Source organism: Colossoma macropomum, unplaced genomic scaffold, assembly GCF_904425465.1.
Source record: "Colossoma macropomum unplaced genomic scaffold, Colossoma_macropomum, whole genome shotgun sequence".
Lineage (NCBI taxonomy): Eukaryota > Metazoa > Chordata > Actinopteri > Characiformes > Serrasalmidae > Colossoma > Colossoma macropomum.
The window spans coordinates 7,907,769-7,920,217 of record NW_023494801.1 but is presented as its reverse complement, the minus strand read 5'-3'; the positions used below and the strand labels follow the sequence as shown (position 1 = coordinate 7,920,217).

The 12,449-nt window shown below is 38.6% G+C and overlaps 1 protein-coding gene across 2 annotated transcripts in view; it reads left to right on the top strand.

Moving 5' to 3' along the window:
• plcd3a (phospholipase C, delta 3a) overlaps window positions 1-11,881 on the top strand; it is a 50,285-nt gene extending 38,404 nt beyond the window's left edge. For both annotated transcript variants that reach the window (XM_036589235.1, XM_036589236.1), the window contains 8 exons: window positions 255-407; window positions 1,504-1,650; window positions 2,268-2,424; window positions 3,637-3,753; window positions 5,180-5,358; window positions 8,334-8,469; window positions 8,927-9,076; window positions 10,537-11,881. In XM_036589235.1, coding sequence (XP_036445128.1) covers window positions 255-407; window positions 1,504-1,650; window positions 2,268-2,424; window positions 3,637-3,753; window positions 5,180-5,358; window positions 8,334-8,469; window positions 8,927-9,076; window positions 10,537-10,667 — 1,170 coding nt within the window. In that variant the 3' untranslated portion in view covers window positions 10,668-11,881. The remainder of the gene's footprint in view (window positions 1-254; window positions 408-1,503; window positions 1,651-2,267; window positions 2,425-3,636; window positions 3,754-5,179; window positions 5,359-8,333; window positions 8,470-8,926; window positions 9,077-10,536) is intronic.
• The last annotated feature ends 568 nt before the right edge of the window (window positions 11,882-12,449 follow it).

Here is a 12,449-nt window from a genome sequence, read left to right as displayed (position 1 = left end):
ATGCCTGCAGACTTTAAATACAACAAGGATGGTTTTATTAAATAAAAATGAAATAAAAATTACAGACATTTCATAGAGACATTTCAACTCCTTAGGAGTTCACTGAAGACACAGAAAGCTGTGAGGGTTCTGCACTGTTAAAATAGTATAACACTTACAATGGAGAGATTGGTGTGTTTTTTTTTGTTTTTTTTTTTTTTTAAATTAATTTCTACTTTAACTCTACCTGTCTTGCTGCTTCCCCACCCCTTCAGGCGTCTCCATACCCTCTGATCCTGTCTCTGGAGAATCACTGCTGTGTGGAGCAGCAGGCAGTCATGGCGCAGCACCTTCGCTCCATCCTGGGCTCAGCCCTCCTCACCAAACCACTCGGTGACCAGTCGCTCAATCAGCTGCCCTCACCTGAGGTTACACTATACATCATTCTTTTTCTCTTTCTTTCTTATTCTCTCCTTCCACTTAGTAACCCATTTTACCTTTTCTTTCTAATTCATTTGGTCTGATCTGCACACTCTACCAATTTCTCTGCATTTCTCTTTCTGTCTCTCACTCTTTAAAAAAAAACCTTTATAAGCACTACAAACACTCATGTTGTCCAGAACATTAATGGAAGCTCTTACCACACCAGTTAGCCGTTAACATCAGCAAGTATGCTTTGATCATCACATATTTGCCTCAAACTGTGTCAAGTGAGCTGAAATAGACTCGCATTTGTGGTTTCTGACATGATATGACATGCTGTTCGCTGTAACGACTGATGTAGCATTTGCCACCAAATCTGAATTTTCTCTGTGCTTTTGTCCGTTCTCACTAATTTAAAAAAGGTGGTTCTTGAAGCGTTCTTTAGTAAAGAAAATGGTTCTATATAGAACCATAAACACTCAAAGAAGCCTTTGCATGATTAAAGGTTTTTTTGCATCGTGAAAGGGTTCCTAACATTGATTGAGAAGGTGCTGTAGGTGGTTTTATATGGAACCTTTTCGAAAAGGGTCCTATATAAAGCGAAAATTGTAACAGGCTTGACATCATAACAATAATAGAACCCTTTTTGGTGCTACATAGAACCCTTTTCAAAAAGGTTCTATATAGAATCACACACATCAGATTCTCCAACAGTCTGAAGAACCATTTTGTGACCATTTAATCATGCAGTGGGTTCTTTAAGTGTTCATTGTTCTATATAGAAGCATTTTCTTCACTAAAGAACCCTTGAAGAACCATCATTTTTAAGAGTGATATTAGTCTTTTTGTCAGAGTGTTGGTTTAACCATTCCAGTGTTCCACAGCACAATCAGAAACATTTCTTATTCCTCAATTTCCACTGCTGTCCTCTTTCAGTCCTGTTGCTCTTAAGTAATTTTAGAGGTTCTGTGACGTCCTTATTGTCACCAAGTTAAGCATGAATCCCGTCTGGTTTCCTTTGTTCGGTCAAAACTGTTACAGTGGAAAAGTCTTATCAGCACTGACCCAGTGGTCACCCAAAATCCCTCCATCTTTCTGCAGGAGTTGAAAGGGCGAATCCTGGTGAAGGGGAAGAAGCTGGGCGCAGGTCAGCTGGGGAAGACAAATAGCTCTGCCAGCTTTTCCTCCAGCTCAGACGAGGAGACAGGGGGCAGCATCAAGAGCCCCAACAAGAAGGATCCTGGGAAAGTGAGTCCTGAACAGAGTTTTCTCACCATCTTCCAGATTATTTACAGAGAGTATAAAGTCGATCTGAAATCAAAATTGACCTGTTTGTACCTTGCTAGTTCATGCCACTGTTGATTGTAAGTTTTTCTTAGGGACTGTATATCTGCCATGAATGTGTACATTTCAGGCTAAAACCTTACCTCCTGTTTCAGAGATCAGACAGTGTATTTATAACCGTTTCATGTAATAACTTTCTGTGACGTAGCTTTTAGAGGCGTTAAACTCTTCAGACATCTGATTCCTGACACCACCACTGTGAACAATTCTTTGTTTATATCTATTATATCTGTTTATAGCAATTTCATTGTGATGAAAATCTGTGGAATTTCCATTTTAATGTGTTGTTAAAGTGCACATTTCTAGAGTAGGTGCATGCATGTTCTTCTGGAGGTATTCTGTTGTGTTAGTACGAATGCTAAGCATCTTATTGCAGTGAATGTGTGAGAAAACCCCTTTACATGTACAGAAATAAATGGTTTCTTGAATAGGACTGTGCTTTTCTGTCTCATTATATGGCGTATCACTGTGGATTTTTGGTGAGTAATTATGTGAATTAACATGTATGCTTTCTTCTTCAGCCACTTAGCTCTTCTAAGCTAAGTCCTGAGCTGTCAGATCTGGTGGTGTACTGTAGCAGCGTGCCGTTTGGAGGATTCGAGGCAGCAAATCAGAGACCGCCAAGTGAGATGTCCTCTTTCTCCGAGAATGAAGCCCTCAAGCACATCAAAGACTCCGGTGAGACACAGTGACCAAAACACTGTCATTCTGTTTTGGAGATGCTATGAAGCCCCAACTGTCTGGATTGCAAGCAGGCCAGTTTAGCACCCAAAGTCTTTCACTACGGAGCCATGCTGTTGTAATACGTGCAGAATGTGGTTTGTCATTGTCTTGCTGAAATAAGCAAGGCCTTCCCTGAAAAAGACGTCGTATGGATGGCAGCATATGTTGTTCCAAAAGTTGTATCTATCATTCAGCATTAATGGTGCCTCCACAGATGTGCAAGTCACCCATGCCATGTGCAGTAATGCTGGCTTTTGAATTGTGCACTGATAACCAGCCAATCCCTCTCCTCTTTAGCCTGGAGGAAGCGCCAACCCTGATTTCTAAAAAGAATTTCACATTTTGATTTGCTGGACTACAGGACACTTTTCCACTTTGCCTCAGTTCATCTTAAATGAGTTCAGGTCCAGAGAAGGTGGCAGCGTTTCTGAATTCTGTTTATTTTGGTTTCTTCTTTGCATATTTGAGTTTTCACAGTGTTTGTGGATGTAGCAATGAACTGTATGTTTACAGACTGTGATTTTTGGAAGTGTTCCTGAGCCCATGCAGTGATTTCCACTAGAGAATCATGTCTGTTTTTAATGCTCCGCCGCCTGATGGTTTTTTGCCTTGTCCCTTGCACACAGAGATTTCTCCAGATTCTCTAAATCTTTTAATGGTATTATGTACTGTAGATGATAAAGAGCAAAAGTTCTTTGCTATTTTATGTTGAGAAACGTTATTCTTGAATAGTTGCACTATTTGATCATGCAGTCTTGCACAGAGTGGTGACCCCTCCTCATCTTTACTTCTGAAAGACTCAGCCTCTCTGAGATGCTTTTTTATACCCAATCATGTTACTGACCTGTTTCCAATCAACTTAATTAGTTGTGAGATCTTCCACCAGGTGTTTTTAAGCATTATACAACTTAACCAGTCTTTTATTGTCCCTGTCCCAACTTTTTAAACATGTTGCCAACGTCAAATTCAAAATGGGCATATATTATTCAAAAAACAACAACATTTCTCAATTTCAACATTTGATATATTGTCTTCATATTATTTCAATTAAATATTGGGTTTAAATGATTTGCACATCATTGCATTCTGTTTTTATTTACATTTTGCACAGCATCCCAACTTTTTTAGAAACCAATTATATCTTATATGTGCATGTGTCTCCAACAGGAAAGCTCTTTGTGAGACACAATAGTAGGCAGCTGAGCCGGGTTTACCCATCAGGCCAGAGGCTGCAGTCCTCCAACTATGACCCACAGGACATGTGGAACATAGGCTGTCAGATGGGTAAGCATTAAACTCAACATTCATGTGAGCTTTAAAGCATATTTCTCCACATCAGCCAAAGTTTCAGAAGCTTCCTCGGTGAAGATATATGCTCTAGGAAACTAGACCAGCAGAGATCATGTTTTGGCTGTATGTTTATATTAAAGGTGAGTGCTCAAGGCAGTTGGATGTATGCAACTCAGTTATTAAGTCATTTCCCTTTTTATTAGGCCATTTCCTCAGTACAAAGTCACAGTCTATTGCACTGGTTAGAATACAGATAGACGTGAGCTCAGACAAACCACAGAAAGATGATGTCTGTGTTTTTTTATTGTTTTGTTTCTGTAACGGGACAGAATTAGTCAGACGCTTGCAATTAAAAACAGACTTTGAGGTGTCAATGTGAAAAGAACAGTCTGAACTCAAAGTCACAAAACAGACCAAGGTCAAAACCAAAAAAACAAATGATCCAACGTTAGTAGGGACACCTAGAGAGAAGTCAAAACGCAAGTCAAGTCGAAAAACCAGAGGTCACAGAAAGAGCAAACAGAGCAAAATAGGACGAGAGCAAGAATTGGGGTCAACACATGGAAAACAGCCAAGAGAAAGAAATGCTCAGTATGCTCAGATAACTGGGGCAACACTTTGTGAAGAAACAAAGCAAACCAAACAGTTTAAATGGGGAAGATAACGTGATAAAAATTATTAGTCAGGTGAAGTAGATTTGTGACAGGCTGAAGTGTGAGAGTTCTGAATTGCATGATCTCGCGTGGGATTCTGGGAGTTCGGGAGGAGAGAAGTGTGACAGTTTGTAAAAATACTTTACATTTTTTTGTCTTTTCTATATTAATTTTTATTTAATATTTAAACAATTATATTTTAATGATAAATCTTGTCACAAAAAGATAAAACATCATTAAAAAAAGGAAGGTATTTTTGAATGACTTTCTCAAAGGAAGAAAGACTGACTTACTTATACATTTGGCTCATTTAAACAGCTTCATTTGTTGTAAAATATTATGCCAGTGGTTTTGTCATATAAAATATACGAACCAAGACGAAATGTGGCAAACTCTGAGTATTAAACAAAGACATACACAATAACAGTGTAGAATTGCTATGAAAACACATGCAAGATTTCACAAGGAGTATATACATACCATCACTGGACGCAGGTGACATTAGCGATTACAAAGTTTGTCATTTTAACTTAAAAAATAAATAACCTGGCTGCCTTAATATGTTGAATTTATTGAACATCAGATATTAAGTTAATAGAACAGTGATCTGTTTTAACAATCTGGATCCCTTTAAAGCAACCAGGTGAAAACAATACGTCATATTTTTACAGTGTCTGTAATGTTTACATTGTGGGCCCAGTGCCAGGGTTTTGGGGATTTTATCACATTTTGAATGCTTTTATTGTCATGATATCTCTGCTTGTCAGTGGCTCTGAACTTCCAGACACCGGGGGAGCAGATGGATCTGAACCGCGGCCGTTTCCTGCCCAATGGTGGCTGTGGATATGTGCTGAAACCAGACTTCCTGTGTCAGCCAAAGTCCAACTTCAACCCCGAAAACACAGGCGGAGGACCCGGACACATACCCACCCAGCTCACCATACGGGTCAGAAACATTCTCTACCTCTCTCTGTGTTTCTTTTTCTCTCTATCCCTCTCTCTCTCTGTATGTGGGTCAATGACAAATAAGGCTTTCAAAACTATCATTTAAAAAATTCATATTGTGCATTTTTGTATTTTTAAGAATATTCAGTCCATTAGTATTTGTATTATAGCTTTTATAATGATATACGTTAAACATGATCGTCAGTTTTATCTCTGAGAAAATGTCAGGTGCTGCATCCACATATGAATATATTGTAAAGTCATACTGCTGAAAATGCGTGTAAACTAGTCTTTATACTTGGACACCTGTAGAATCCTTTGTTCTTGAAGTTTCTACATACAATTTTGTTTCTAATGAACAAACATTATTAAAACAATAACTTTTACATAGCTAACGTTTTCATAGTCACATCACCGGACCCTTTTTGCAGCATGTTATGGTTTTAAAAGTTTTCAAACGTAACTCTTTTATGTTGAGTATTTACTAATTACCCTTTTTAATCGTTTACACCACCTGACATTTTTAGACTTTGGAAGGTATAAGTGTCTAAAATGAACATTGTTTTGATTCACGTAAAGGAGGTATTGTAGAACAAAGTGAAATGTATCTTCTAAAATACCTAAATGGAAAATAATGGATTTGCACATAAAACTGCATGTGATGTCATTGACTCATCTCTCTGTTACTCTACCTGCTGCTTTTGCTCTCCAACAATTTTAGGCCCAATTCCATTTCTTATTTTTACCCCTAGCCCTTGTTTTGATTGTCATCTTGCCCCTTGGAACTAATTTACAAGGAGTAGTGGTTGAAATCTTCCTCTACAAAATGGGACCCTCAAATATAAAAGAGCATTACTTCATTAACAGCTACTAGCAGTGCTCTGTAGGCGAACCTGCCAGTCTGCAGTGATGACAGAGGAGGGTAAAGTTCAGTAACCTCACTGCTGGGCTTTAGTTAATTTAGGGAATCGTATGCCTGCAAAGAGGGGGACCCGTAATTCTTCAGTGATATGAAGCCGAAGTCAGATATTCGCCAGCTTCTCATTCAAAAAACGGTAAATTTAGCTAGCTAGCTACCGAGACATCAGCGTACTACTAGTGATTTGTTATGCTTGTTATGAAGAAAAGGACCATAATACACTGAAATGACATTAAACTAAGTTAATACAAAGGTTATCCTATTGTTCTTTTTTCTCATAACACTCTGTTTGGAGTGTGCCTCTGAAAACCTGTGTTTGGAGGGCCATGTAGCCCTAACACTTTGCCCTACCTCTCTATCTAAACAAAAATTGGGACACCCTACCCCTAGACGTGAACGTGCAAAACAGAGGGGAAAGGGCTACGTGGTAGGAGCAAGGGGTGAAATGGGATTGAAGTGTCTCACACTCACTGTCAGTTTTTTACAGAGTGTCGTCTTTTTGTCGTGAGTGCACACACACCATACAATTATGCATAAAGGGGGTATCACATGCAGCTGTGAAACAGCACTCAGAATTTCACATCTCACTGTAGTCAGGTGACTCAAGCAAAGCTAAACTAGACCAGACTTGTTTGTGTTTTTATGTACACACAAGAGGCCTATCAAAAACACAGACTGTGGATGAATATATGGCTGGGAGATGCAGATATCATGCTGTTCTGCAGTGAATACTGGAGAAGCATTTTACTACAAACTGGCAGCTGACTTAAATTGTGAAGTTCTGGGGCCTGAATCACAAAAACTTCCCTAAGAAAAAACATATAAAGGTTAAACAAAAACTAAGACGTTCATAAGAATGTTCTTAAATGCAATTCTCAAAAGAAAGTTTTTAAATATTCTCTTATAGAAAAAGTCTTGATTATTTTTCTTAAGCCTTTCTTAAGAACATCTTAATTGTTTTCTTTTGTAAGCTATAGGTTTTTTCTTGTGTAGTCTTTTCATATCATATTACTTTTTACAGCATTATCTCAATGTGACATAGGAAAAGCGTGAGGCTATCATCAGGGTTATCAAATATTTAGGAATTTCTTTTTCAGGAATACCACATTTTCTTAGAATTGAAAATAATGAAGAGTTTTCAATAACAATTTCTATGAATACTGTGTCAGTTATAATCTATAAACACATTCATAACATGTTATAATGCATTCATAAGTCATTCTAAACATTGCTGCATATAAAAAATAAGATTATATTACACATAATACATACAATATATAATACATAATAAGCATGTCTGTAAAGTTTGAAGTTTTAAAAATATTTATGGGGATAGAGTTCATAACGTTCTGTAGAGGTCATAATGTTCTATAGACATATAATTTATAAAAAGTGTTACTAAAATTCTTTAAAAGGTTTTCAAAGGATAACAATTTATTAAGTCTTCTTCCAAATAAAAAAGGTTACAATTAAGAGAGTATTCTTTTGTAACTTTTGTGATTCCAGCCACTGGTACATTTATTATAAAGCCACTTGCAAATTTGCTAGTTAAACAGTCAGCTCCTCTATCTTTGTGCTCTATTCACACATAGAGCACATACATGTCTTTGTCTTTTTTCAGTCCTCTGACTCCCTTATTGGCTGTCACCTGAATCACACATTCAGTTTTCTTGCTGACCATCTCGAAGTGCAGGACTCGTCAGCATTTTCAGATGTAAAAATCAAACACGTTTGAGGCCTCTGATCACTCTGAAGATCAATTATAAGACTAAAGACTCTACCAGTTCATCCACGGCTTCAATTACTTTTACGTTGAGTTTTGATTGTGGGCGTTTGTCAGATAGGACAAATCTGGGATTAAAGCGGGCTAAAAATCATGTAATGTATGCCTAATTCATGCCTAAAAATTGGATTAACCCCTTAAAATCACAGGCCTATTACATACTAAGGCTTATTATTCATAACTACAGGGACTTCAGTGCAAACTGGCTGAGCTATTCTTAGGTTAAAGAAGTGTGAAATTTAATCAGCTGTGTACTATATTGTGTCCTCCACAGGTGATTTCTGCCCAGCAGTTACCCAAGATTAACACAGACAAGCCCAACTCCATCGTGGACCCACTGGTTTGGGTGGAGATCCATGGAGTGGCTATCGACAAAGCCCGCGGCAAAACCCAGCGCATCAACAACAACGGTATGACCGCTGTTTTTCTTTGAGTCAGAGTTTTCAGAATCAGTTGACGCTTCAAGCAGATTAGGATTGATTTTGGTGGCTACTTAAGCCCCAGTCAACACTTGCTTAATGTACCGAATGCGTCTTATCTGCTGTGCTGCAAAGCTAGCAGTAACAGGGATTAGATAACTGCTCCTAATGGAGCTCCTATCAGCATGATATTTGTTCCCATCAGTGACATAACAGTGAAACCAAAGATCAGGGCTTTAGTATTGTATTCCTAATCAAACATTAGTCTGCTACCTTTGAATGTCCACTAAACCTAATGGTGAAATTATAGACTGGACTGAGTCAGACGCATGCCTGCTGATCTAATATTTGCTTAAGCAGATGCTCAGATCATTACACAAAATCATGTTCCAGCAACACAAAGGTTTTCTGCTCAACAGGTTGTGTAATTAGTGTGTAATTACCCCAGGTTTTAACCCACGCTGGGACTGCACACTGAGCTTCCAGCTGCAGGTTCCAGAGCTGGCGCTGGTGCGCTTTGTGGTGGAGGATCATGACCACACGAGCAAAAACGACTTTGTCGGACAGTTCACCATACCCTTCACCAGCTTGCGCATAGGTTTGTGTGTTTGCCTATTTATATGAAATGCTTTGCAATGTGCTATTTTTGACCTTTTAAGAGGGCTATAAAATACCTCTGACCACCACGTTCGCAGATTCCAGACTCCAGGCGGGGCTTGAGCCCCTACCGCTGTGCTCTCAGACAGCACACAAGCAAGACTAATATTACAAATGCTATAAACTGTCCTAACGTTTATAGAAATTGAACATAAAATAAATTCTGTATTGTTAACTGGGAGGCATCTTGCATTATCATTATTAGCTTTTTCTCCTTTAAGTGAACAGTCAGGATAAACACATTAAAAACAGTTGCTAAATACCAGAATACGTCATACGTGAGTTGTATTTTGTGACCACCAGTTATCACTGTGTAAACTGCATAGCTAATTCATCTCAATGCATACTAAAATTTTTATAAAAAATAAACAGTATGTTGCCTAGCGAAAAGCAATAGTTATCCTTAAACCAGATTTTGTGCTTTTGTCCCCTTTTTGACAGTATATACAGTCGTATGCAAAAGTTTTGGCACCCCTGGTCAAATTACATTTACATTACATTTGTGAAAATAGGTTAACACATCCTCTGCACTGTGCAGGTACACTTCTTGTTCGTCAAGGTACAAACAATGTAAACGTTCCCTCAAAGGTACAACAGTGGTTTTAAGGCCCAGTTGTTTACCTTGTTCTAAGTTCTTTTTCCAGGTGAAAAGTTTGTATTTGTACCTTTTCATATCCTAATGTTTTAAAACAGAACAATAAAATAAAAAGCCTGGAGACAAAACGGAGTGGAGTCAGTACAAATTTAAATTCAATGGATTATGGTACAGTTATGTTCCCTGGCTAAAGGCACTGAGATGTACCCTTGAGGGTCCCACCCCAGAGACAAGAGGGGTACTGCCCTAGTGATAGTTTAGAACCTTTATTTCTGAGAATGTACACAGAACACACATGTTCTTGTACAATTACTGTTTGTTTGCTGAATTTAACATATTGGGGGAAAAAAATTTAACATAAAAAATAAACTGTGCAGAAATAATAGAGCAGGGGTGTCCAATCTTATCCCCAGAGGGCCGGTGTGGCTGCCAGTTTTCCCCTCAAAACAAGCTGGAGCTCACCTGATTCCACTTGTTTAATCAGCTGATCTCCTGCTTTGCCCTTTGTGGATAAGATTGAACACGCCTGATGTAGAGAGTCCTGGCCTTTAACAGAATGAGCGAGTCAGCTTACTGGTTCAGCTGCGAACAGGAAAGCAATTGTGCATAAAAATTTCATATCTAAGTTTGTTCCCTGTAGCGGATGTTTTAACTTTTTTTCAATTAGAAAATCGTCAAAATATGCAATTTAATCAGGGGCACCTTTACATATGACTGAATAACATGACGGTTTACCATGTCAGAAACCTCACAAGCAGTTTCATACTTGGCTAAACAATTGCTTTAACATGAGCTCTGTGCTCCAGGTTACCGGCACGTGCACCTGCTGAAAGCGGACGGCTCCAGCCTCTCTCCAGCCACTCTCTTCATCCACGTGAAGGTGACACGGAGAGGAGTCCCCATCAAAACAGTCTCAGGCCGCATGGGTAACGTCTGACCGCTCCAAGCCTGAGCCATAGGGATCGTGGTTTCTGAGAAGACTCTACCCGGTGTAAAGCCTCTAGATGGGGCAGCAGAGGAGCAGGAACAGCCTGGCTCTACTAATGCCCTCCCAAGAGCCAGGCAAGATGGCACTTATGAGCCACGTACTGTCCAGAGAAGTGCCAACAGTCCATACCTGTAGGCCTGTAGCTCAGTACAAACGTGGCATCTCCGTTGCAAAGCCGGTGTTGCCGGGTGTGCTTTAGAGTAGGGCTGAGAGAACTACTAGAGCTGAGAGAACTATAACTGCTTCTATAGAAGCGAGCCGTGTTATGTGCTTAGTGTTGTTTTCTAAATCGACATACAAGCAGCGATACTAGACTGCTAATCTCTTAATAAATGCTTTTTAGATAGTCAAATGTTTATTTTATTGTTAAATTAATTGTATTTACAATCCAAATACATTTTATTGTAACTGACATTCAGATAGTCATTAAGTGCTGTAATATTTTTATTATAGTGCTGTTTATTTGTGTTGTGTCAAGGTTTAAATGTTGTGCCATTGTGAGCAGTTTGTTGTGTTCAGGCTAAGTGTCTCCGAAGTTTTGCAGGAGCAGATGTTGGCAGGATTAAAGACAGATGTAGCATGTGGAAAAGAAGCTTTTGAAATGTACTGAAAGTAAGTGAATTCAGGAATGGTGAAGTGACTGTCATGTAAGAGTGGAATTCCATACAGAATTGTTGTATTGCATGAAACAGGTGGTATCAGTGTATCAGTGATTCAGCACTGTATAATGGACAGCAGTGAGAGTTATACAAATTATTGTACACTTTTTATTGTTTGCTTTCTTTTTTACGTCTATAACTTCAAACGTGGTATGAATATTTGAACGTAACTCTTAAAACGTAGACTATGAAGATTTTTTAATTAGAAGAAAATATAGCTCCGCTTTTGGTATTATGAATATTTTCTGATACTCTGAGGATCAGTATTTGCTGAGCATCATCTGCCTTCAAATATTGCTCAGACAACGAGCGCTGGTGCTGCCTGGTGTAAGTTAGTTTAATTGTAATTTAAGTAAGGCACCGTTAAGCTGTCTTAAGCCTAAATATACCTTAGCTTCATCGTCTGTACGAGTACTCAATGTACACGTACATGAAAGTAACTCAGTTACTGCCGAGAATCTGAATTAGAAAAAGTAAAAGTTGATTAAAAGCACATCTATGTTAGATTTTATCTGACTGTGTGTGGTTATTTCCCTTATTTGCTATGATAGAAACTATGAGAGGGTGAGGGGCTGACTGATATTTATGATAATGGTACACATAATCAGGAGTGGAAAATTATAGAGAAACTGTACTTACGTGCAAGTATGAGTACTGTGTCAAGATCTTACTGGAAGTGAAAGTATAATTAAAAAAGCACATTTAAACACACTCAAGCATGTAAAATTAACAAAGAAGGACGCAGTGTTAATGGTGAGAAGCACTGCTCTTATGAAGCATCAAAAGCTATTTGACTACTAATGGTGCCCACTTGTGGTGCATTTTCAGCCTGCTAAACACGAATGAGTGAGTGATCATGGATCAATTCCATAAGGCGCTTTTCCTCTAAGAGTGTGTGCAAATTTGGTAGGTTTGTTTAATTAAAGCGATTTGGTGCGATTGCTCTGTTAGTGCAGTAAGTGGACCAAGACCTCCTGAGCAGGTCGGCCTTGGTTCACTTCAAAACAAACTCTACTGTACAAAACAGACCAAAGGTGTCTAAAATGGCCAAAGACAAAATAAACCGTTGTTG